The 27,263-nt window shown below is 43.2% G+C and overlaps 1 protein-coding gene across 1 annotated transcript in view; it reads right to left on the bottom strand.

Annotated features, from left to right (window-relative positions):
• Positions 1 to 1,321: 1,321 nt before the first annotated feature.
• The window catches only part of LOC115476893 (bactericidal permeability-increasing protein-like), a 76,898-nt gene continuing 50,956 nt past the window's right edge, over positions 1,322 to 27,263 (bottom strand). The window contains exons 8-18 of the mRNA XM_030213466.1: positions 26,279 to 26,437; positions 21,633 to 21,690; positions 17,998 to 18,058; positions 17,745 to 17,836; positions 16,392 to 16,565; positions 14,355 to 14,384; positions 12,245 to 12,403; positions 5,565 to 5,644; positions 4,544 to 4,589; positions 2,375 to 2,438; positions 1,322 to 1,341 (exon numbers count right to left, since the gene is read on the bottom strand). Of these exons, the coding sequence (XP_030069326.1) occupies positions 1,322 to 1,341; positions 2,375 to 2,438; positions 4,544 to 4,589; positions 5,565 to 5,644; positions 12,245 to 12,403; positions 14,355 to 14,384; positions 16,392 to 16,565; positions 17,745 to 17,836; positions 17,998 to 18,058; positions 21,633 to 21,690; positions 26,279 to 26,437 (943 nt within the window). The remainder of the gene's footprint in view (positions 1,342 to 2,374; positions 2,439 to 4,543; positions 4,590 to 5,564; positions 5,645 to 12,244; positions 12,404 to 14,354; positions 14,385 to 16,391; positions 16,566 to 17,744; positions 17,837 to 17,997; positions 18,059 to 21,632; positions 21,691 to 26,278; positions 26,438 to 27,263) is intronic.

Genomic DNA, 27,263 nt, shown 5'->3' with positions numbered 1-27,263 from the left:
GAAGAAATACGCCCAAATGCTGTTTTATGATGCTTTTTGGACAGTTTTCTCTTTCGAAAATGAGCCCCATGCTGATTTTACATCTTCCATGTGTAAATGGCGTCATTTCCCCATGTAGCTGCCTCATTTTGAGGGGAATAATCGAACGTCGCCGGTGAAATAGGTCACCGGCGATCTAGTTTGGTGGCGGCGCAACAGCTGGCCAGAACCGTATTTTCAAAAAGATGGCTGGCCATCTTTTTTTCGATAATACGGTGTGGGCCGGCGAAATGCCTTGGATTTCGCCGGGTTTGAGATCGCCACTTTTGTTTGGAAAAAACTGCCAGCGATCTCAAACCCGGCGAAATCCAAGGCATTTGGCCGTGGGAGGAGCCAGCATTTGTAGTGCAATGGTCCCCCTCACATGCCAGGACACCAACTGGGCACCCTAGGGGGCACTTCAAACATCTTTTATAAACAACCAAATTAGCTTCCAGGTGCATAGCACCCTTCCCTTGTGTGCTGAGTCCCCCAATCCCCCCCAAAACCCACTGCCCACAAGTGTGCACCATTACCCTAGCCCTAAGGGCTGAAGGGGGGGCACCTACATGTGGGTACAGTGGGTTTTGGAGGGTTTGGGAGGGCTCAACATTACCCACCACAAGTGGAACAGGTAGGGGGGGATGGGCCTGGCTCTGCCTTTTTGCAGTCCACTGCAACCAACAACAACTGTTCCAGGGACCTGCATACTGCTGTCTGGGTGCTGGGTATTACATTTGAGGCTGGCATACAGGCTGGCAAAAAAGGTTTGTATTTTAATAATTTTAGTGTGGGAGGGGGTTGGCGACCACTGGGGGGAGTAAGGGGAGGTCATCCCCCATTCCCTCCGGTGGTCATCTGGTCAGTTGGGGCACCTTTTTGAGGCTTTGGTCGTGAAAATAAAAGGACCAAGTAAACCCGGCGAAATACTGCTTATCGCCGGGTTTTATTTTTCCATTATCTGCGAAAGCCGGCCATCTGGTAGCCACGCCCAAGCCTGCCCATGTCCCGCCTTCGCTTCGCCGCCAACATGCCCCTTTGAACTTTCGCCAGCGAGGCGAAGGGAAAGCGGCGAAGCTATCACAAACGTAGCTTTCGAATATATGCTTTTCCGCCGCTTTTGCGAAATCGGCTGGCCATATCCCGATTTGTGTCGGGAAATAGCCGGCAATTACTTTCGATTATAAGCTGGTTTATAACCAACATGTTTAAAAGCTGCCAATTAAGTAATGAGTTGGAGCATTGTTACATTTTAGAAGTGGAAATAAATTACATGGGATTGAGGAAAATGGCTCTCTCTCTCTTAATCCTTTGTGTAAAGCTCTGCACAAAATGAGCAATTGTAAAAAATTAAAAAACAACAACAAAAAAAAAGCTATTAATGATAATTGGTTTGTTAACATCCAATTATCAGCGCTGATTATTTCTTTATTTAACAAAACTTGTAGCTTGCCCATCCAACCATCTGAGCAGGTAACAGCAAACCAAACAAATCAGATAAATAATAATATATATACAACGATATCATAGACACCCAAAATAAAACCACCACCACCACCCCACTCACCTATAAACCCGCAAAGGCTCTACCAACAACAAAGCCTTCAACTGCTTCCGAAATAATAAAATGAAGAAAGCTGACGCAACGTAAAAGTGTGGAGCATTGCACAGACTCGGGCCATCTTATCCGCCTTCATATATTTATTTTGTAGCACCAGTGTGTACCCGGTGGCAATCAGGCAGTGTTGTACGCATAGGAGCCAACTTTTCAAAATTATTGGGGGTGCTAAGCCCAATGGATATGACTCCTCCCTGAACACATATAAGGAATGTTTCTCAATATTGGGGGTGCTCAAGCACCCACAGCACCCAGAGAGTCGGCTCCAATGGTTGTACGCTGCTCGGTTACCACCAGGTTAGCACAGGAGCCCTTACCACCACCTCAGTGAGTGGCAGTAAGGGCTCCCCTCTGAAATGGCCGCACGGCATTTGGGCCGTTTCCTAAAGAAACAAAGAGCTACCTTTTACCTACTGCGATAATAGGGGGCCTCGGTGCGAGTCAAAAGCATGCGCCAATGCCATGCAAAGCCCCCCTTTTGCCACAGCTTGGTAAAAGGAGCCCTAAAAGACTTAGGTTTGGTTTAGATTAATTTATTATTTATACCCAACACTATAACCACTTACATGGAATCCAAGCAGCTATACAAACCCAATGTCTCATTCCCAAACCCAGATTCTGACTGAGACTTGGGATGCTGTGGAGACAGCACTGACAGCTTCCTTCCTTATCCCTCTTCCATTTCCTGTTCCCACATTCCATATTACATCACACTGGTGATTTTTTTTCCTTACTTACTGTTAAAATATTCCATAAGTGGCTTTTCTAAGAATTCTTTCATTGATTTCTTTAATTCTTCGTCCTGTAACAAAACAGAGCAGCATTTAAATTTATTTTAATTATTTTATTTTATTTAAAAAATTTTATTCCTCTTGATCCAAGGTTCTCAGCGGGTTACAAAATCACATACATAATATAAAAGCAAACAAAACATTCAAAATTCATCGTGCACATTCCACGACTAGCCAACAACTCATGTCAACATCATTTGAGATCTGTGGTTGTCAGAATTGCCTTTGTGAGTTTTTCTCATCAGCCAATGGCTATGTTGAAGCAAGTTTGCAGTCAAAGAGGCCAATGCACTAAAACCAGAGATGCCCATGTTCAGTCCTCAATGGCTGCAAAAAGGTCAGGTTTTTAGGATATCCCTAATGAATATGCTTTGACTGGCCGCTGCGAGCTTTCAACCCAGATGTTCAATGATGGCCTATGTCCAGCAACCGGCACTGAATATCTTCTTTTGGTTTTTCAACACCAGCTAGCACATAAGTGGAGGAGTGGCCTGGTGGTTAGGGGGGTGGACTTTGGTCCTGAAGAACTGAGTTCGATTCCCAGCACAGGCAGCTCTTTGTGACTCTGGGCAAGTCCTTAACCCTCCATTGCCTGCTGCATTGAGCCTGCCATGAGTGGGAAAAAGTGCGGGGTACAAATGTAACAAAAAATAAAATAAATTGATATTCAGACTTAACCGGCTATGGCTTAGCGGACAAAGATAGTCCTGCTTTTTATATGGTCTTATTTGTCCACTAAGCTGAATATCAGGGCTTAACTGGTCGCACCCCCAGAATGCTCCCAAATTGAGGGGGTCCTTTTACTAAAGTACGCTGAGAAATGGCCTGCGCTGTTGTAGATGTGTATATGAACGCGAGTGTCCAAAAGGTGGCAAGGATACATATAACTCATAGCATTATGTAAGTTACTAAGCGGAAACCACTGTTCCCTCTAAGCTGAGTGGGAGTCCTCCAACTGTATTGCTACCAGTAGGGGGCGGTGCTTCAATTTTGTGTTTTCAATCTCTAGGGACCAGCAGGTCCCCTGGAATCATGCAGAACTTGCCTGTTCCTCACTATTGAAAAAGTGATAGTGAAACAGCACCACCCACTGGCAGGATGGAGGACTCCTGCTGAGCTTAGAGGGAACAGAGGTGAGAGCCCCACCTATGCCCAGCCCATGTTTCACCCATGTGTATATCCCCTTGCAAATATGTACTATGCAAAGTATTCATGTATTCATGCTTAAGCAACATATTGGCATTTATGAGCATACGTGCTGACTTCTAAACATTTACACATATGAAACACATGTAACTGTTAGCACCTAAGGGGCCACCCGCAGTGCCAGAAGCGTAGCCAGGTTGAAGGCACGGGAAGAGCAGATCACATGAAAAATAGGTGCAGCAGTCATTAGAAGTCCATGTGGGGGAGCGGCTGCTCCCCTGGCGACCCAGCAAGCTACGCCTCTGCCCACTGCATGCCATTTCCGGTGCTACAAAAAAATATATTTTCTATTTTTGTAGCACCGGTGTTGACCTGGCTGTAATTGGGCAGAGCTGCATGCTGCCCAGTTATCACCAGGTTAGCACAGGAGTCCTTACTGCCACCTCAAAAAGTGACGTTAGGTGCTTCCCCCTGAAATGGCCACACAGTAAGTGGTTCTTTAATAACCTTTTACCACTGCAGTAAAAGGGGGCAAAAGTACACGCTGGCGCTAATGTTAGGTCCCCTTATACCACAGCTTCGTAAAAGGATCACAAAGTTTCTTGACTAGCTATCAAAGGGCAAACAATCATCTTGTTTTCGATTTCTTTTTTTTTTGCATTGTTTTACTTCTATTTATTACCTTCAAAGCATAGGAGCCAACTTTTGCAAAATGTTTGGGAGTGCTAAACCAGAAGGACTTGTCCTTCTCTAGACACTGTCAAGGAGTTGCTCAATATTAGAGGTGCTGCTATGCTTCAAGTGGATCAGCACAAAGCAATTGCAATGCTTTAACGCAATGAGATGCAATCACGGACTTCCCTGTACCTTACAACATGAAGCCCTAGTGTCACACAAAGGTTTTATTTAAATATTAATTTTGTCTTCCTCCTCCATCATTTCTTTTCTTTCTTCCCCACTTGCCGCTTACCTTGGTGTTGGTGGTGGTCTGGTTAGATATGACATTGAGGTCAAGGCTAAAAGAAAGATAAAGCCAAGATAAAATTTCTACGCTCACTATTTTCAGTTTCAGAGAAAAAAAGATATAAAAGAGCAAAGCAGCTATATTTTTCAACATTTTCATGATTTGTATTAATTTCCGGACACTAGGATTTTAGCACTGATGGTCTATATCAGAGCAGTGTGTGATAAGAGCTCAGAAACTGTAAAATACCAAGGTTTGAGGATTTATACAGTATCTGAGCACTTCACGTACAGATAAAGCAATTTGCATCTAGTAAGTACACTGTACAATAGATCTGCCTAGGTTTTAGGTATGATATACATTAATAAATCTTAAATACAAAGGGGTCCTTTTACCATGCCGCGGTAAAAAGGGTCCTGCACTAGCAGGCGGGGGCTGTTTTTGCCACACAGTGGCAGGTAAAAAGGCTGAAAAAAGATATGGCAATGCCGTAAGACTTCACTTTCCAACTGGCTATGTGGCAGGGAGCACTTACCGACACCCACTGAGGTGACGGTGAGAGCTCTCACACTAACCCGGCGGTAACCAGGTAGCAAGTGGTTCTTCCCTATTACTACCGGGTTATTGACGGGCCAAAATATATGGCCTATTTTCTCCCGGCTTGGGAAATGGCAGGCACTGGGACTGAAACTACCTCTGGCGCCTATGTTGGGCTGGCGGCAGCTTCAGATTAGCACACGGGAAGACCGCATTGGGCTTGCTGCCGCTTTGTAAAAGGACCTCTTATACAAACTACCTGTTTGGGACTCACTGAATTAGATCTCTGATTCTACCAGTGTGCCACAGGGTTGTTGTTTTTTTTTAAATAATTGTTGTGGTTGAGTGATGATTAATGAATACAAATATGCTTTATATTGAAACAAGTTGGCTCTTTGGAAAGAATAGAAAGGGGTGTTGCTGCAGGTACTGTTTAACACTGGTATGCGAGTTGAGATGTATTTTGTCCGTTCCCTTTATCTGCCATTACCTGTTCAGAGTTAAAGAACCGGATACGTTCAATGTGGAGTTTGCTTCTGAAATAGACACGGTTGCACTGATGCTGCTTTCCTGCATGGAATAAGAGTAGGAGGAGTCATCTCAGTAAGGCTGTTGTCAAACACCAAATATCCTGGTTCTGAGCATGCCACAATTTTAGATAAATATTTGTTCGGAGGAGCCAGGAAGACTGATAATCCTGCAGGTGTGCAATGATGCTAGCCAGGAGCCTTGCACAACAGATACACAGGGATGAGTCATGTGGGCAGAGATGGGAGGGAGATCTAGTTTGACTCAAACCCTAGCCAGTCTGGTTCAAAATTTTCAAGAATTCAATGGATTTATCCAAGATTTGAGGGAATCCACCTATCTGCAATCAGGGGCGTAGCCAGAAAACAGATTTTGGGTGGGCCTAGGCAAGAACTGGTTGGGCACCAAGTGTTCTCCCCCCCCCCCCCCCCCCCCCCACACACACACACACCAAAAAAATATCTCAGCTGATGAGAAAACGCTTCTTTCCACATTGGCAGTTTGCAGCAGGCATACGCTGAAAACTGAGCATGTGCAGGTGCCGGTATCATGGAGAATAGCGTTTTCATTACCATCAGGGGGACGTCTTCAGCTGGCGGAGCTTGGCATCCCCACCAGCTACCACTAAATATATGCTACTGTTGGGTGGGCCTGAGCCCTAATTGGGTGGGCCCTGGCCCACCCAAGCCCACCTGTGGCTATGCCACTGTCTGCAATACCCAAAATATACTTGGTAAATTTCTCTGGGACTTACAAATAAGGGGGACCCTTTTACTAAAATCCAAACAAGCAGAGTGGTGTTGTCTATATCAAAACAAGGACATCAATCAGTCCAACTTAGTCCAGGAAAAAAAGGGGGGGAAAAAGTCTCAACAAGTGCTACAATATTGAATTTAATCATTAATTGCACACACAACAAGTCATCGTAGACTAAAAAAAAAAAAAAAAAAAATGGTCATTTTTTGTTTTTTTTAATATTTATTAATACTATTTCAGTGTGCTTCAAAAAATCTTTTTAAGTGAAAGTGAAAGTTCACACACAAGTCACACATAGTTCCAGCTTTACAACGTCAAAAAAACACAAAATAACTTATCTTTTGTGGAGAAGAGTCACTAACGAATCTGTCGTGCGTGTAGACTCCGACGGTCCCGTTTCGTATTTCTTCCTCAGGGAACCCAAACGCGGACTTATAAGAAAAATAAGTGACTAAAAAACGCTGGACTGGACGCTGAATCAGCTGACCCTTTTACTAAAGCCACGTAGGCGCCTACACACTCTCAACATGTGCCAATTTGGTTACTGCCCGGCCACCGCGTGACCTGGCTGGTAATTTCATTTTTAACATGCATCCACTATGCACATCCGGAAAACAATTTTTATTTTCTGACGTGCGTCAGCTACACACATGAATTGGGCGGTAAGGTCTCAGATCTAAAATAGACGCGTACCAATTTTTATTTTGCCACATGTCCATTTTCAGCAAAAATTTTTTAAATGCCTTTTTTACAGACAGGCTGAAAATTGGATCTGCGCGTGCCCAAAACACACGCCTACACTACCGCAGGCCATTTTTCAGCTCACCTTAGTAAAGGGACCCCCCTAAGTTTCTCTTTTCAGTAAAGTTGGTGAACCTATTTGATGAAACCGGGATTTAATAAGGTTTGTGAATATATTTTATGCAATTTCACCCCGCCCCACATATTGACTTTTTCATAGTAACATAGTAAATGACGGCAGATAAAGACCTGAATGGTCCATCCAGTCTGCCCAACAAGTTAAACTCATTTTACATGGTATGTGATACTTTATATGTATACCCGTTTGATTTGTCCTTGCCATTCTCAGGTCACAGACCGTAGAAGTCTGCCCAGCACTGTTCTTGTACTAACAGTTCTGAAGCCATGTCGAAGCCCCTTAAAATTTACACTCCAGCCCCTCCATATCTATTCGTCATGATCAGGGCACAGACCGTAGAAGTCCGCCCTGCACAGGTTTTATTCTCCAAATACCAGCGTCACCACCCAATGTCCGCTAAGATTCCATAGATCCATTCCTTTTAAATAGGATTCCTTTGTGTTTATCCCACGTATGTTTAAATTCCATGACCGTATTCATCTCCACCACCTCCCGCGGGAGGGCATTCCACGTACCTACCACCTTCTCCATGAAAAAATACTTCCTGACATTACTCCTGAGTCTGCCCCCCTTCAACCTCAATTCATGTCCTCTAGTTCTACCACCTTCCCGTCTCCGGAAAAGATTTGTTTACGGATTAATACCTTTCAAATATTTGAATGTCTGTATCATGTCACCTCTGTTTCTCCTTTCCTCCAAGGTATACATGTTCAAGTAGGCAAGTCTCTCCTCGTACAGTTTGCAACACAAATCCCATACCATTTTTGTAGCTTTTCTTTGCACCGCTTCCAGTCTTTTTACATCTTTCGCAAGATACGGCCTCCAAAACTGAACACAATACTCCAAGTGGGGCCTCACCAACGACTTGTAGAGGGGCATCAACACCTCCTTTCTTCTGCTGGTTATACCCCTCTCTACGCAGCCTAGCATCCTTCTGGTCATGGCCGTCGCCTTGTCGCATTGTTTCTTCACCTTCATATCCTCCGACATCAACACCCCAAGGTCTCTCTCCTGAGTTGAGCCTGCTAATCTCTCCCCTCCTATTCGGTATCTCTCTTTTGGGTTTCTGCACCCCAAATGCATCACTCCGCCCTTCTTGGCATTAAATTTTAACTAATATTTATGAATTAATACCAGTCCTGTTTCAGAACCTATTTCTATTTGCCTTTAAGACACAAAATGTTTTTTTGAACAATAATTTTTTTAAAAAAATGTTTTTAGTGCTCAGTATATATTGTGATGCCAATTCACCAATCGTGACGGCTTAGGCTTAGAACACCGCAATATCAAAACATCATTGCACCGAACCCTGCCTGTCCCAACCGCATGCTTTCCTAGATCTTATAACAGTTCATATAAGTCTCTAATCAAATTCAATGTAGCATAAACAGTTTTGAGGTCCAGGTTTTCTGCAGAGTTCAGTCTGCTCCCATGTGGTGTTCGTTTTGTGTTTTAAAGGCACATAGAAATAGGTTCTGAAACAGGACTGGTATTAATTCATAAATATTATTCAAAGTATAATACCAGATTTATAGAATAGAACCCTAAATACTTCATTTGATTAAATTTTAACTGCCAGACCCTCGACCATTCTTCTAACTGTTCCACTCCCTCCTCTTCTGAACACAGGAATATGAATGAAACGTCAGATTTGTCACTAGCCCCGGTGAATGTTCCTGTCAAGGCAGCAGGTATCCAGTAATGCCCATGTGGTGCAATTTATTTTCAATATTTAGGAGTCTTCTTTAAGACCCCACATGTCAGAGACTGAAATACATTCTGCTCCCTTTTCAAAAGTATATGAGGGTAAGGTTTCCTTAAAATTAGAAACTCTAGAAAACTATAATAGACGTCTGAATCTACAGATTTTAAACTTTCCCGTTTCACCTGGAATCGCCCCAATTGATTTCTTGAAAAAATATTTGATGGAAGTTTTGGTTTATCCTCAATCTGCAATTCCACTGATAAATAACATTTATTACTTACCTGAATCTAAACAATCTAAGGCGAATCCAACAGAAAAGATACAGACACCTGAACTGAATTTACAAGACTTATCAGCATTGTTGGAGGAATCTATATCAGAAGTATCAACTCGAAGGACGCTTTTGGTGTCATTCGTCTTTGAGCAGGATATGAATGCCTTATTAAGACTTTACTTTAAGAACTCAAATAAAGAATTTTGTGGTCATAAAATCTGGATCTTTCCAGACGTGGTTAGATCCACACAAGATTGTAGAAAAGCATTTCTTGTCTACAGAGAGGAGGTTAAAGCATTGGGAGCTTCCTTTGTATTGGCTTATCCATGCAAATGTTGTATTAAATACCTGGGTAATAAGTACATCTTTTTTGAACCAGGTCAGCTTAAAACGTTTATAGATAGTAAGAAACTGTCCAGATAGTGATTGATGAGTATTAAGAAATAGTATATAAAGCTGGGGGCATACGAGCCAGGCCATTTACGTTAATGTATTACTTTTACGTTTCTCCTTTAACTAGATGTCTCCTCTCCCTAAATTGATTGTGGTCTAAGAAAGCGATTTGTCTTTTCTTATTATGTTTATTTTACCTATTTTTTAGAGAAAGCAATATTAGTTGTGGAGATTAACATTTTTTTTTCCTATTTGGATATTGATGAATAATGCAATTTCTCTAATTACTTCGCTGTATTTCCGATTTATAAGTATCATCTTGTAAATTTTGAAAACTTAATAAAGAAAAATAAAAAATAAAAAGGATATGAGGGGCCCCTTTTTTCTAAGGTGCACAAAGCCCTAACAGGGTTTAGCACGCCAAAAAAAGCTTACCGCAGGACACACTAAAGCATCTTGTAGTAATTTTCCCTTTTACACATGTTAACTGCATGGTATTTACTCTTTTACGTTCATTTTTTGAGGGGACATGGCAAGGGTGGGGAAGTATTATACAGTTGTCCTTATGAATAGGTGGCAGTAAGTTCTCCATTAATTATTTGATGCTGCCACACGCTAATGACAACACTAGAATCGCAAAAATACTTCACTGATATCGTGTTCAGCTACAATTGTTTACAAGAATTCATTCAGTAAACTCAAAAAAAGGGAGGGAAAAAGCCTCAGAAAATGCAGGACATTTTACTTTAATGTTTTCTCAAATGAACCTGCTGTATCAATCGTCGGCGTAAAAAAACCTCATTCCCAATTGAGAGTTAGAATAATTTTTATTCCATATCTGAGGGGTCCTGTTACTAAGGTGCGCTCAAACGCGGCCTGCGGTAGTGTAGACGTGTGTTTTGGGCATGTACAGAATTATTTTTTAGCTCACCTACAAAAAAATGCGTTTTTAACATTTTTGCCGAAAACAGACGTGCGGCAAAATGAAAATTGCCGCGCGTCCATTTTGGGCCTGAGACCTTACCGCAAGCCATTGACCTACGGTAAGGTCTCATGCGGTAACCAGATGGTAATGGTCTATGCGTATCGAATGCCACTTGACGAACGTAGCTGCCGTGCGCGCAGAGAATAAAAAAATATTTTTCAGGTGCACGTAGCGGACACGGGCCAAGATTGAAATTACCATGAGGGCCATGCGGTAACTGGGCAGTAACTCCAATTTGGCATGCATTGGGCGCACGGTGGCGTTTACATGACTTAGTAGAAGGGGCCCTACGTTTTTTTCTTTCAAAGAACCAAATTCCACTTCATTTGAATTAAAAAATATATAACTACTTAGATTTAATGCTGCATAATAATCACCCCAATACTGGCCACTGTGTTGCGGGGCCACTCTGCTGCTTCAGGGGGAGACAGAAAAATCCACCGTGCTCATCCTGCTCACTGCTTTACTATTTGATTTATTTATTAGGATTTATTTACTGCCTTTTTGAAGGAATTCACTGAAGGCGGTTTATGGTTTATGTATGACTTATTCTTACTAACTATATATTCACACTTTATATATATATACCATGACCAGCTCCATATATGCTATGTACCATGTATGTTATCATGTATGTATGCACCTTAACGTTACACTACTTGTAATTCTGTTACCCGGAAATGGCAACCGCCATTACGGCAAATGTAAGCCACATTGAGCCTGCAAATCGCTGGGAAAATGTGGGATACAAATGCTACTACTACTTCTACTAATAATAATAAATAGCCATGCACTAATTTTAATCTTAGCATGCAGGTCATTTGCTGCCCCATTTTTAAAAGAATGCCCTTGTCCCACTTCTGTAAAGAGTTGCCCAGTGCGTACCAATTTCACGAGTCCAAACTAGCGCAGGCCACTTTTTCCATGGCTTAGTTCAAGGGCCTCATAGATAGATATGATAGAGTAACAGGAATAAGAAAATAAGGGGACTAATCTAAAGAAAGTTTCAAATGAAGTCGGAAAGGTACTTTATTATCTTAGCTAGAGTAGCAGGGGAGATTTTGTCTGTAGCCTCTGGCTAGGAACTTTTATTCTTTGTGGGGGTGTTTAGCACTTAGGCATTTTCATAGTGATCGACATTTCATATTTTGTAGCCATTTCCTCCTTTGGTTTCAGATTGTTTTAAGCAGGTTTTCTTTTGGGTTTAGGTGATTTAAACTTGCCTCCTCTGTTATAGTTTGATATTTAATGAAACCGAGAAAAGAACACTTCGCAGAACACACAGGATGCAAAAAAAAAAAAAAAACCCCAGCAAAACGAATAACGGTTGGCAGAAGATCTTTAGTCAATGAAACGACCCAACACGGACCGTGTTTCGGCTCTAAGGCCTGCGTAAGGGGTCCTACAGTTCCAAAACAACAACAAAAAATTACATTCTGTATGCAAAAGATCACTTATGTTTTAAAAAGACTATATGGACATCACATACAATGAGATTCTGGTATCAGAATATCTCTATCACCAACCTATGCTCCCACCAACCATGGTCGCGTTGCTGGGGGGGGGGGGGGGGGGGGTTGTGCATAAAAACATAAGAATATAAGAATAGCCATATTTTGATATTTGTCATAAAGTATCATGATACTTACAGTGTTGATAGTGACCACAAGTACACGAGTCTTGTTGGGTTCCTTGGTGACCAACAGAAGATCAGCATTAAAATTCATAGTAATGTTCTTTGGGTTCAGAATGAACTCTGGAGCCTTAGTGGCATTTAATATGCCCCTCGCATAAATGGAGTTTTGTTCCTGTGGATCAGTGAAGACAAACACACGAGACCTAAGTTTTTAGTATTCTATAAAGGAAAATAGGTTTCCGTTTTTCCAAATCTTTTTACTCTGCATATGCCAAGCAAATGCATCTAAATGGTGTACAAATAACTAAGAACCCTTTTATTTCAGGCTTGGTTTGCAGCAATGGGCTTGCCGCACGCCTACCACAGCAGCCAAGTGATAGTTCCCACCCCCAGCGCACTCTATTTCCAGTGCTACAAAAATATAGTCTATTTTTATAGCACTGGGGCTTACCCCAGTTACCGCAGGGTTAGTGCAAGAGCCTCTCAATGGGTGGCGGCTAGGGCCTACTCCCCAAAATGGCCACGTGCCAAGGAGTTCACTTACTACATTGCCATTTCTGTTCAAAAACAAAAAAAAACAGTCTTTTACCCACTGCGATAAAAGGAGGCCTCGGCACCAGTGGTGTAACCACGTGGGGCCACGGGGGTCTGGCCCCCATAGATTTGGTCCTGGACCCCCCTGCCGATGACCCTCTCGACCCCCCTCCCGCTGCCAACCTGCCGTCGCCTGCCTTTGCTGGCAGGGGACCCCAACCCCCGCCAGCCGAGGTCCTCTTCTTCCCGCGCAAGGCTTCATTCTGACTGTTTCTGACATCCTGCAGGACGTCAGAAACAGTCAGAACGAAGCCTTGCGCGGGAAGAAGAGGACCTTGGCTGGTGGGGGTTGGGGTCCTCCGCCTGCAAAGGTAGGTGACGGCAGCGACGAGGGAAGGTTGGGGGTCGAGAGGGTTGTCGGCAGGTGGGGGTCAAAGTTGTTGTTGGTGGTGGTGGTGGCGGCAGCAGCAGGGGGGTCGGCAATAGCGGGGGGGGGGGTCGGTGGCGCCGGGGAGGGGTGTTAAAATGTGCCCCCTCACCGCGGGCTCTGGACCCTCCTCCTGCCGACGTCTGGCTACGCCCCTGCTCGGCATGCGTCAAAAATACGTGCTGACATCACCACAGGCCCCCTGTTACCGCAGTTTGGTAAAAGACCCTAGTAAGAATAGGCACCCACTTTCGATTATGAAATGGGATCCAAATAAGTGTCCTCTGAGCTAGATTCTATATATGGGCATCAAAAAATATCAGCGTTGAAAAAAAGCGCTGTTCTATAAGCTGTGGTTAAAATTAGGCATAGTTTAGAGGATTGGTTTTACACCTGGGAATCACGCCTAACCTTAGGCGCAGCCACTTGCACCAACTGAAATGCGGTGCAAATGTACGCGCCTACATTAGGTTCATAGCCCCGTTATTCTATAACAATGCGTGCTAATTTTAGGAACACCCCCATTCCACCCATGATCTTCCCATGTCCACACCCCCTTTTATAAATCGCGCACAAATTTTAAACGCAGGTCCCGCGACTAAATTTACGTGCGTAAAGTTCAATTAAATTTAATTAGTGCCAATAATTGTTTGCTAAAAAGACAGTTATTGGCAGTAACTTGCTTGTTTTTTTAATTAGATTGCATGCACAATGTTTGGCGACTTTTATAGAATTAGGGGGGCTGTTTACCTAGATATAGGTGCGTTGATATAGAACTGCCCTCCACATGGGGGGAAAAAAACCCTTTAACAAATAGGTTCCTGAGTTGTCAGTCCTCTTGGTGCAGGGAAACACTATACCTGCACAAAACTCACCATGAACTACTACCAAAAAGATCTGAGTTAAATCCAAATAAATTAGAGCTATCTGGGAGAGCCTTGCATGATCCACTAATACGCCTGTACAGTGCAAAACACACTATGCAGATGAAAAGATGGAGGTTATAGTTTTTATATACATTTTGACTACCTTGGTTTCAGCTGGAAGTTCCAGCCGCCTTGTGCACGTTTCGCATTTTCTGAACCAGACTACAGCAAAGTTGTGAACCATTTTATTATTACAGGTAGAAAGAAGAAAAGAAAGGAAAAGAGAAACAACTTACCCCATTCCACTCTGCAACTGATTTATTAATCTGTACAAAATAAAAACAATTACAAGTCTATTAGATGGGAAAAAGTTTGAGGGTCAGATACAGTATATTCAAATTGGATTATCAATATAAAGGTATAATTTGCAAAAATCATCAGGGATATAAATTCCTTTCTCTAATGCAATTTAGAAAGGTTGTGGCAGTCATTTTCTGTAGGCAGCCACAAGGGGCAGGAATGAGTGAGCTTTGCTCATGCCCCCATCGACCCCCAGTGGACCACCAGGGTGCAAAGGTAGGCTTGGGGGTCCTACCTAGATAATGGGGATGTTCAGGGAGAGGGTTGAATGGTGGCAGGCTGATGACTCCCAAATCTACCTTTCTACCCCTGATATCTCACCTTGCATCCAAACCAAAGTTTCAGCGTGCTTGTCTGACATTGCTGCCTGGATGTCTCAACGCCACCTGAAATTAAATATGACCAAAACCGAGCTTCTCATTTCCCCCCCCAAACCCACCTCCCCGCTCCCCCAGTTTTCCATTTCTGTTGATGGCTCTCTCATTCTCCCTGTCTCCTCAGCTCGAAACCTTGGGGTCATCTTTGACTCTTCTCTCTCCTTCTCTGCGCATATCCAGCAGACCGCCAAGACCTGTCGTTTCTTTCTTTACAACATCCGTAAAATCCGCCCCTTTCTTTCCGAGCACTCTACCAAAACCCTCATCCACACCCTTGTCACCTCTCGTTTAGACTACTGCAATCTGCTTATTGCTGGCCTCCCACTTAGTCACCTCTCCCCTCTCCAGTCGGTTCAAAACTCTGCTGCCCGTCTCATCTTCCGCCAGGGTCGCTTTACTCATACTACCCCTCTCCTCAAGACCCTTCACTGGCTCCCTATCCGTTTTCGCATCCTGTTCAAACTTCTTCTACTAACCTATAAATGTATTCACTCTGCTGCTCCCCAGTATCTCTCCACACTCGTCCTTCCCTACACCCCTTCCCGTGCACTCCGCTCCATGGATAAATCCTTCTTATCTGTTCCCTTCTCCACTACTGCCAACTCCAGACTTCGCGCCTTCTGTCTCGCTGCACCCTACGCCTGGAATAAACTTCCTGAGCCCCTACGTCTTGCCCCATCCTTGGCCACCTTTAAATCTAGACTGAAAGCCCACCTCTTTAACATTGCTTTTGACTCGTAACCACTTGTAACCACTCGCCTCCACCTACCCTCCTCTCTTCCTTCCCGTTCACATTAATTGATTTGATTTGCTTACTTTATTTATTTTTTGTCTATTAGATTGTAAGCTCTTTGAGCAGGGACTGTCTTACTTCTATGTTTGTGCAGCGCTGCGTATGCCTTGTAGCGCTATAGAAATGCTAAATAGTAGTAGTAGTAGAAAGGGTGGTGGTGGGGGGGGGGGGTGTTCAGGGGCCTAAAAGGCGTCTATAAGTGACACTACTCCTTAAATCCATTAATGGTCTTTTTGAAGACCAGTTATGACCACACTCTAAAGATACGTTGCTGAAAATATTTGTGATTGCCAAAGATATCCAACAAGACTCCTGAAGCAGGCACGTATATGCCGAAACAGGATACCTTGTCGAGTCATCCCAAATAAAAATTTCAAACTGCATACTGAGAGGCCCTAGTCTGTTTTGAAGAGCCTGGTCCTGTTCCCACTCGTGTTTTGGCTGTGTCTCTCATGTTGGGACTCTGGTGTTCTTTCCACTTCTGTGGTCCTCTTGCAGATAGTATACACCAGGGATGTATTTATTTATTTATTGCATTTGTATCCCACATTTTCCCCACCTTTTTGCGGGTTCAGTGTGGCTTACAATATGAGTTAAATGTTGGAAATACAATTTGTTACAGATTGGTTATGGATTACATTGTACAGTAACACAGTTCAGGGGCTCACCATTAAATGACACCATCTCAACTGCACTTAACAACAACAACTTACATAAATTGCAATTACAACATGGATGGGGAAATGGCAATTTATATTCAATAGTGCAACTCATTTTACCTGTTCTAGAAGTATTTAACGTACCATGGGATGTGTGAAAGTGAGACGAAAGAACCGAGCATCATAATAAGCCTGGGCTACAGAGTTCAAGGCAGCTTCAGAGATACCAATGCACATCGCAGAATCATTTGAATCTAAGAAGGAGAAATTGGCTGGAGCAACAGGATGATCTGTGCCATTGATTGCATAGAAGGATCCCTGAATTGGAAAGAAGTTCAAGGGTGGTTATGCATCTGATGACTATTAATAGTTGATTAAAATTAAATCATTTAAAGAGGAATAAAGATGAAAAGCATTATTGGTTGTTAGTGTGGGTTTGCATGTAGAAATGTTTTGTTTCGCTTGTGGGATTCATTTTATATTTGGATTTTGGTTTGTTTTTTTTTAAAAATACCTTCTAGTCAATATTTAGCTGCCAGCGGTATTGAATATTTGTGGTTCATTGTCCCAGTACTGGCCACCTGAGCTTTTGCAGGTCCTGCCTGAATATTGGCTGGGACCCACATAACCAAAAAAAAAAAAAAATGTTCAGAGACCCTCCTGGTATCATCCCCCCACCCCCTCCATTCCAGACTCCCTTCCCTCTCTCACTGACCATGCAAACCACCCTCAGTCCCTCCCACCCTTCCAACATACCGGAGGGAGGGGGGGTTCCATAGCTGGGGGGAGTTGGAGGGGGGAGGGGGCTTGGAGTCACTTGAGAGAGGGGAGGAAGATTAAGACTAGAGGAGGGAATAGTAGCAGAGAAAGGGGATTGGAGGGGCTCTGCACATTTTTTTTCTGTTATGCAGGTCCCGGTCAATATTCAGTCAGGGCTCATATAAGCTCAGGTGGCCAGAACTGGGGCAATTAGCCCCAGACAATTAGCTCCCTCCCCCAGCTGCTCGGCCTTGCAATGTACAAAGCACATCAGTTGTTACATTCCTTGCTTCACGTTGTACAGCTGCTGCTTCTCTTCCCTTCACTAATTTCAAAAAGATATTCTAACTCGTCATAGACAGTTTTGTTTTCGTGATTAAGAGTGAGTACTGCAGATGCCCCTTCCAAGTTGGTCAACCGTCCAGTTACTGCAGGCATCTTATTTTTAAACGGAGCGTGAAGATCAGAATGACATAAAGATTCCTCAATTTGCATGAGTCATAGATGTTTATAATTCACTACAGTGTCAGAAGGTTAACTAGCATCAGCTCTTAGTGAATCCACGCTCATTACCACTGTGCTCAGTGATACTTGTACGCCAGGGCCTCTGTCCTATGAGGGGAGGGTCACATTGTTGATTGATTGAATAAAATATTCTAACAGGAAAAAATGAACTAACTTCTGATTAGAGAACTCTCTAAGATTTACCCAATTAATCTGCCCTGGTATCACACTTACATTTATATTCACATCAAAGTACTTTTCAGTGAACACTGGTGAATTCACTAGTTGGTAGTTTATTCCAACATATCTGTTGACGTCATACCGACCTATGAGAAGACAAAAAAAGAAGCAGAAGATTAATTTTCCAAATGAGAAAATACAAGCTGACCTATTTTGATATTTGACTGAACACGTCCACATTCCCTGTTCACCATATAGAATATTCACAATCTCCTACAGTGTGTTGGCAAGAAGAGAAAATGCTCACCAGAGAAAGTGCTGATATTGGTCGTCCACAACTCAAAATTTTCAGTCACAGCTCTGCATACCTGTCATAAATAGGAGAGAAATTTTTTTTTACATAAATATGCTCTGATTCCTTTGCAAATGTCTGGTCACATACAGGGAACATTAAGAATGTTTTCTTTGAACCCGCCCATTTGGATTCCTTTCTTTCGGATAAACCTGTTCTTCAACTACATAATACTTAATTGATTGCTGTAATTGGGGAATTTTTCTTGGATGACACTGCATGATTTTTCTGTTCATTGGTATCTTTTTATTATGGGGTCCTTTTACTAAAGTGCGCCAAAAAATAGCCTGCGCTGTTGTAGACGCGTGTATTGAATTCATGCAGGTCCATTTTTCAGCATGCCTGCAAAAAGGGCCTCTTTACTTTGGCTGAAATTGGATGTACGGCAAAATAAAAATTGGCGGGCATCCATTTTGGGCCTGAGACCTTACTGCCACCTATTGACTTAGTGGTAAGGTCTCACACGTTAACCAGGCGGTAATCATCAGCGTGTGTACACTGCCAATAACTGCCCGGTTAGCGCCACGCGGTAGAAAATAAAAAACATTTTCAGGCATGTGTATCTGACGCATGTAAAAAATGGAATTACCTTCCGGGGCTCGCGGTAGCCGGGCAGTAGTTCCAAATTGATGCGAGTTGGGCTCGCGTAGGTGCCTACATGCTTTAGTAAAAGGGCTTCTATATTAATTACTTAGATACTTTATTGCATAGATCCACATAACTAGATGGTGAGTTCCAGGGCTGCCGAGAGACTAGGCTGGGCCCGGGGCAAGGGCGCCCCGCCTCAGCCCCCTCGCCGCTGCTGCCCCTTGTCGCTCCCCCCACCGCTGCAGGAGCTTTTTTTATAACATATGTGCCAAAATTGCTCAGTACATAGGTTCAAGGGGGGCATAGATGTGGGCAGAGAGTGGGTGGGTCATGGGTCTGGAGTACGCGCGTCAAGTTATGTGTACTTCAGGGCACACTTAGGCAAACCAGTGGCGTAGCTAGGTGGGGCCATGGGGGCCTGCCCCCCCATTTCCTCTGGCTCCCGGTTGGCTTGTGGGGGTCCCCAGCCTCCGCCATCTGAAGACTTCAGCCAGCGCTGGTCTGGGCCGGTGCCGCCACATTGCCTGCCTGCTCTCTCTTCCCCTCACATCGGGCACGCTCCTTTTAGTGAAATTGAGCAGTTTCACTAAAAAGAGCATTCCCAACGTGAGGGGAAGAGAGAACAGGGCAGGCAATGTGCTGGTGCAAGAGACCAGCGCTGGGCAAAGTCTTCAACTGCCGGGGATTGGGATATTTGCGGCAACGGTGGGCGGCAGAGCGGCGAGGCAGCGGCGGCAGGGGGGCGGTGGTGAAGGGGGGCAGTGACCAAAATGTGCCCCCCACCTTGGGCTCTTGTCCCCTCCCACCTCGAGGTCTGGCTATATAAACTCAAAGGATGAAACAGGAGAGCCCCATATCAAGTACCCACTACCGTTCAAAAAAGATCTTCATCAGAAAAGAATTTAAAAAAAATGTATATTTATTCCTTCCTTAAATCGTTCAGTCCTCCACTCAAGCAGTCCAGAAAATTCTGTTACAAATTCAAAAAAATCTCAGACTTGGAACTTCTCAAAAAAACATCCAGCGAGGCAAATAAATTGAAGACCCTTTAAGGTTCAACTATTGATACAGGATTTCTGCGACGCTGTGTAAACATCGTTTTGGATGGTTTTTTTTGTGAAGTTCCGAGATTCGTTTTAAATTTGTAACAGAATTTTCTGGTCTGTTTGAGCGGAAGAATGAATAATTTATAGAAGGACTAAATAAACAAAGATGGCTGCCACTGACAAGGCAAAATGATTGTTGCCTAATTTTAGGTGCAGCAATGCCAACTTCTGCTCACATTCTATAATAGAATCTTGGTACCCAGATGCTGGTATAGAATCGACACATGGCATTGGGTCACCGAAATCATGGCACCACTTCATAGAATTGCCATCTAAATGTTTTCTCTCAGAAGAAGGCACTAAAACCGAAAGCCAAAATAAGTAAGTGGGAATGGTACAGTAAGGGGCCCTTTTACTAAGCCGTGTAGGTACCTACACATGCCCAATGCATGCCTACCGCGTGGCCCACATCCCCACATCCATTTTTGGCCCAAAAAAGGCCTTTTTTGAAGGTGCGCTGAAAAATGGACCTGCGCACGCCGAATACATACGTCTATACCAGCGTAGGCTTCGGCGCACCTTAGTAAATGGATCCCTCAGTGTTAGAAGCCCCTAGAAGGACCAAGAAGGCCAGTTTAGAAAGGAATATATGAATTTAAGCCGTAACCTGTCATCTTTTTTTGCAGATTAAAATGTATTGTGAAATCTGGTCTAGGCATGACAACAAGGCTGAATCATATATTCCTTCTAATGCAGAATGGATTGAATCTGGCATATCTGAACTATTGCTCTGTTCCAGCAGTATTTCAGGGCCACCGAGTACCACAAAATCAACTGGTAGTTGTGGAGGGGCATAATCGAACGGGGCACCCAAGTTTTCCTGAGGACGTCCTCACATGACGTCCCCGTGAAGGGGTGGGGAAACCTGTATTATCGAAACAAGATGGGCGTCCATCTTTTGTTTCGATAATATGGTCGGGGATGCCCAAATCTCAACATTTAGGTCGACCTTAGAGATGGTCGTCCTTAGAGATGGTCGTTCCCGATTTTTGGTGATAATGGAAACCGAGGACGCCCATCTCAGAAACCACCAAATCCAAGCCATTTGGTCGTGGGAGGAGCCAGCATTCGTAATGCACTGGTCCCCCCCCCCCCCCCCCCACATGACAGGACACCAACTGGGCACCCTAGGGGGCACTGCAGTGGACTTCAGAAAAAGCTCCAAGGTGCATAGCTCCCTTACCTTGTATGCTGAGCCCCCCAACCCCACACCCAAAAAAAAACTCACTCCCCACAACTGTACACCACTACCATATCCCTTAGGGATGAAGGGGGCACCTAGATGTGGGTACAGTGGGTTTGTGGTGGGTTTTGGAGGGCTCCCATTTACCACCACAAGTATAACAGGTAGGGGGAGATGGGCCTGGGTCCGCCTGCCTGAAATGTACTGCAGTACTCACTAAAACTGCTCCAGAGACCTGCATACTTCTGTCATGGAGCTGGGAATGATATTTGAGGCTGGCATAGAGGCTGGAAAAATATTTTACAATTTTTTTAGGGTGGGAGGGGTTAGTGACCACTGGGGGAGTAAGGGGAGGTCATCCCGATTCCCTCCTGTGGTCATCTGGTCATTTAGGGCACATTTTTGTGGCTTGGTCGTAAAAAAAAAAAAAGGACCAAGTAAAGTCGGCCAAGTGTTCATCAGGGACGCCCTTCTTTTTTCTATTACCGGTCGAGGACACCCATGTGTTAAACACACCCCAGTCCCGCCTTCGCTATGCTTCCAACACGCCCCCGTGAACTTTGATCATCCCCGAGACGGAAAACAGTTGAGGACACCCAAAATCGGCTTTCGATTATGCCAATTTGGGCGACCCTGGGAGAAGGACGCCCATCTCCCGATTTGTGTCGAAAGATGGGCACCCTTCTCTTTCGAAAATAAGTCTGATAGTGTACCTGTGGGTTCAGGAGACTGAGGACTTCATTTTTTAGCTCTTCCTTGTTCTCAAACATTCTGCCAGGAATTAAGTAAAAAAGAAAATGCATGGATTTCTACATAATAATAAGGCAGTCTAGGGTAACATTTAAAAATAGGTCAAGATCTAGAAACAAGGGCCAAACATGAAGAAATGCTGAGCACAGACAGCGCTAGCACAGCCTTCATATCAAAGATGGCATTCAACGATGACTTTATTATGGAATGAAATGTGAGTAAATTCACAGCAAATGAAATACGTATTCCTTAAGCAAATTTTCTGATTGATGAGAATTAGAACACTGTTCTAGACCTGCAAACCAGATGCGCGACAGGATCTTTCAGCATCTGTTTCAAATATTTAGAAACACAAGGATCAATTTTCAAAAGGATCTATGAGGCCTCCAGCAGCCAGCAACCACATAATCCCACCTTTCCTATATTTTCACTCATTGGTAGTCTACTCCAACATATCTGTAAGTGCACTATGCTTTATTCTGTGAGGGGGTGCGCAAATGCTATAGCGCATAACTGAAAGGGGGTGTACATGCAGACAGAGTATGAGAAGAGCACGAGTGGGGCGGCCACATAGGTACACTGTTGATCACAGCCTACTCCTTGATATGCTGTCCTCACTTGGATTTCAGGTCTCTGTTCTTTCCTGATTTTCTTCCTATCTCTCCCAGCGTACTTTTAGTGTATACTCTGGTGGATCCTCCTCCACTTCTGTCCCACTGTCAGTTGGTGTCCCTCAGGGATCTGTCCTGGGACCTCTTCTTTTCTCCATCTATACTTCTTCCCTTGGTACTCTGATCTCATCCCATGGTTTTCAGTATCATCTTTACGCTGACGACTCCCAGATCTACCTCTCCACACCAGAAATCTCTGCAGGAATCCAGGCCAAAGTATCAGCCTGCCTGTCTGACATTGCTGCCTGGATGTCTCACCGCCATCTGAAACTAAACATGACCAAGACTGAGCTTCGTATCTTTCCACCTAAACCAACCTCTCCTCTTCCCCCATTCTCTGTTTCTGTGGATAACACTCTCATCCTTCCTGTCTCATCAGCTCGTAAACTTGGGGTCATCTTCGATTCCTCCCTCTCCTTCTCTGCACATATTCAGCAGACTGCTAAAACCTGTTGTTTCTTTCTCTATAATATCACCAAAATTCGCCCCTTCCTTTCTGAGCACACTACCAGAACCCTCATCCACACTCTTATCACCTCTTACTTAGTCTATTGCAACTTGCTTCTCTCAGGTCTCCCACTTAGCCATCTCTCTCCTCTTCAATCTGTTCAAAATTCTGCTGCATGACTAATATTCCACCAATGTCGCTATGCTCATATTAGCCCTCTCCTCAAGTCACTTCACTGGCTCCGTATCCATTTCCGCATACAGTTCAAACTCCTCTTATTGACTTATAAGTGCATTCACTCTGCAGCTCCTCAGTACCTCTCCACTCTCATCTCTCCCTACACTCCTCCCCGGGAACTCCGTTCACTGGGTAAGTCTCTCTTATCTGAACCCTTCTCCTCCACTGCTAACTCCAGACTCCGTTCCTTTTATCTTGCTGCACCATATGCCTGGAATATACTTCCTGAGCCAGTACATCAAGCTCCATCTCTGGCCATCTTCAAATCTAAGCTAAAAGCCCACCTTTTTGATGCTGCTTTTAACTCCTAACCCTTATTCACTTGTTCAGAACCCTTATTTTATATTAATATTCCCTTATCTCTTATTTGTCTTGTTTGTCTGTCCTAATTAGATTGTAAGCTCTGTCGAGCAGGGACTGTCTGTTCATGTTCAAGTGTACAGCGCTGCATACATCTAGTAGCGCTATAGAAATGATAAGTAGTAGTAGTAGTCTTTGGGATTCCGGAATGTTGCTACTCTTTAAGATTCTACACAGAATCTTGCTACTCTTTGGGATTCCGGAATCTTGCTACTCTTTGTCCTTTTCCCTTATTTGTCCTGTTTGTATGTCCTGATTAGATTGTAAGCTCTGTCAAGCAAGGACTGTATCTTCATGTTCAAGTGTACAGTGCTGTGTACGTCTAGTAGCACTATTGAAATGATAAGTAGTAGTAGTAGTCTTTGATATTCCGGAATCTTGCTGCTCTTTGGAATTCCGCACAGAATGTTGCTACAGTGGGATTCCAGAATCTTGCTACTCTTTGTCCTTATCCCTTATTTGTCCTGTTTGTCTGTCCTAATTAGATTGTAAGCTCTGTCGAGCAGGGACTGGAAATGATAAGTAGTAGTAGTAGTCTTTGGGATTCCAGAATATTGCTACTCTTTAAGATTCTACACAGAATCTTGCTACTCTTTGGGATTCCGGAATCTTGCTACTCTTTGTCCTTTTCCCTTATTTGTCCTGTTTGTATGTCCTGATTAGATTGTAAGCTCTGTCAAGCAAGGACTGTCTCTTCATGTTAAGTGTACAGGGCTGCGTACGTCTAGTAGCGCTATAGAAATGATAAGTAGTAGTAGTAAGTAGTACACAACTGTAAGTTATGCACACACCGAGTGTTATGCATATACTGTAAGTTTTCTACTTACCCCCAGATTCTATAAATGGTGACTAAAGTTGTCCGTGTAAGTTTGGCACGTGGCCAAATTGCATGCGTAACTTAATTGTTTATCAAGACAATAAGTGCCATTAATTGGCCACTAACAAGCAATTATCAGCACTAATTGTCACTAATTAGAATTTACACACATAAGTTGCTAAGTGTATTCTATAAACTAGTGCACGTGAATTCTACTGTGCAGATATCATAAGGGGCGTGGCCATAGGAGGGGCAGAGGCGGGTCATGGGCATTCCTAAAAGTTACATGACTGATTTAGAACATGCCCAATATGGGCGCTATTCTATAAAGGTTATGCTCCTAAATTTATGCTCCAAAATCTATTATGCTCCTAATTTAGGAGCATAAATTTAGAAGCATAAATTATGCTCATAAATTAGGAGCATAAATTTTAGGAGCGTAAATTTGGAGCATATCCTTTATGGAATAAGGCCCAATATATGCCTAAGTTAGGCACAGGCATATACACCAGGTTTTAGCTGGCCAAACTTTGGGTGAGGTTTACAGAACGCTAAGGGGGAGATTCTATATATGGTGTCTGGAAAATCCCTGCGGAAATCATTTTCGCCTAAGCATATTCTATAAGATTTAGGCTTGGTATTATATAGTATACACTTAGCTGATATCTCAGAGCCTAAAACTATGCGCTTCCATTTATACCAGTGAAAATGTGGCATAAATCCCTGTGGGTAGATTTAGGCGGACTGGGCCATATTCTATAACAATATGTATTAATTTGGGAACGCCCATGAAATGTCCATTTTTCTGTCCATAGCTACGCCCCTTTGGAACTGCACACTTTAGAATTTAGGCGCAGTTCATTACAGAATACACTTTGTGCGTAAACTCTAATTAATGCCAATTAGTGCTCATTATTGCATGTTAAGTGCTGTTAAAAACACTGATTGGCTTGTTAAGCCAATTAACTTACATGCGCTGTTATAGAATATGCTTAGATATTGGTGCGGAATGCTAGGATTAATATATAGAATCCAGGGTAAACCTGTTTTTTTTAGCGCTATATATAGATTTTACCTCTTGCCGTAAGTTACGTACACACTATAATTTATGCACATTGCATGCTATGCCTGGCTGTGCCCATTTATATCTTCCATTGACCTGACATGCATGGGTGTGCCTAGATGTAAGCACGTCAATCTGGGTTAATGCTAATATTCTAGAATGAAATTGGATGCCATAGAATAGGCACTCCCCATACAGCATTGGAACACCTAAAAGGGGGCACCCAATTATAGAATAAGTACATAAGTACGTAACTATTGCCATATTGGGACAGACTGAAGGTCCATCAAGCCTAGCATTCTGTTTCCAACAATGGCCAATCCAAGTCACATTTACCTGGCAAGATTCCAGAACAGTACAATATATTTTATGCTGCTTATCAAGAAATAAACAGTGGATTTTCCCCAAGTCCATTTTAATAATGGTCTATGGACTTTTCTTTTAGGAAGCTATCCAAACCTTTTTTAAACCCCGCTAAGCTAACTGTTTTACTACATTCTCTGACAAACAATTCCAGAGTTTAATTACATGTTGAGTGAAGAAATATTTTTTTCTGATTTGTCCTAGTGTTTTTGGAAAGTGTAAACAAATGGTTCACGTTTACCTGTTCCACTCCACTCATTTTTTATAGGCCTCTATCATATCTCCCCTCAACCGCCTTTTCTCCAAGCAGAAGAGCCCTAGCTGCTTTAGCCTTTCCTCATAGGGAAGTCATTCCATCCCTTTTATCATTTTCGTTTCTCTTCTCTGTACGTTTTCTAATTCCACTATATTTTTTTTGAGATACGGTGACTAGAATTGCATGCAATATTGTCCCCTTTAGTGTCTATAGGGTAAAAGTCCAGTACAAAAGTCCCATAAGCCTTATTTGAAGTAATCAAGACAACAAATTTTAATAACTTTTTTACAGTAAAAATGATTTTGTCTTGTCCAGCTGCATTTGGGAGGTGAACTACAGTTTTGAATCAGTCTAACTCTGCATTATGTTGTAATACAATTCCTCTGATACTCACGGCTCAATTGCGTTTCCCAACTTGATGTCAATCTTCTTGATATCAGTTGTACAGTTTACCACTGAAAATAATGGATACTCTGGATCATTCTTTGAAATGTTGATGACCATTGTGATAGATGCTTCAGATACTTTCATAACAGTTATGTTTTTGACTTCGCTGTAGAAAGAAGAGTCGGTGGGTTACTTATTTATTTTATTTATTTATTGCATTTGTACCCCACATTATCCCACCTTTTTGCAGGCTCAATGTGGCTTACAGAGTGTTGTTATGATGTAGTCATTACATGATCTTAAATACAGTCGATAATAGGCTGAAGGTAGGTGATTTAGATGCAAGGTGCTAGGTAAGGTATTATTAGGTAAGGTTAGTATTAGACACATATCAAACATCATAGAATTTGTTCAGCTGTAAGCTGAATGGGAACAAAAATGTAACTCATATACCAGTGGTTCCCAAACCTGGTCCCGGAGGCACCTCAGCCATCAGGTTTTCAGGAAATCTCCAATGAATTTCCATGAGAGAGATTTAGATGTATTCCCTCCACTGCATGCAAATCTATCTCATTAATATTCATTGTGGCTATACTGAAAACCTGATGGGCTGGGGTGCTTCCAGGACCAGGTTTGGGAACCACAGGCATATACTAAAGGGGTCTGTTACTGTATGACTAGTGCATGTTATCTACAGCTGGGCTCATACAAATAAATTGGACGCTCTGGTAGATAACACGTTTTATATTTATACTAGTAAAAAAGGCCCGTTTCTGACACAAATGAAACGGGCGCTAGCAAGGTTTTCCTCGGAGTATGTATGTTTGGGAGAGTGTATGTGAGAGTGACTGTTTGAGAGTCAGAGTGAAAGTGTGAGTGTGTGAGAGAGAGAGTGAGTCTGGGTGTGAGTGTGTTTGTGAGAGAGTGTGTGCAAGTGTGTATGTGAGACACAGTGTGATAGAGAGTGTGTGTGTGTGGCCATCCATGCTCCT

This window comes from Microcaecilia unicolor, chromosome 8, assembly GCF_901765095.1.
Source record: "Microcaecilia unicolor chromosome 8, aMicUni1.1, whole genome shotgun sequence".
NCBI lineage: Eukaryota > Metazoa > Chordata > Amphibia > Gymnophiona > Siphonopidae > Microcaecilia > Microcaecilia unicolor.
Note: the sequence above shows the minus strand (reverse complement) of the source record. Positions and strands in the feature narration are given on the sequence as shown.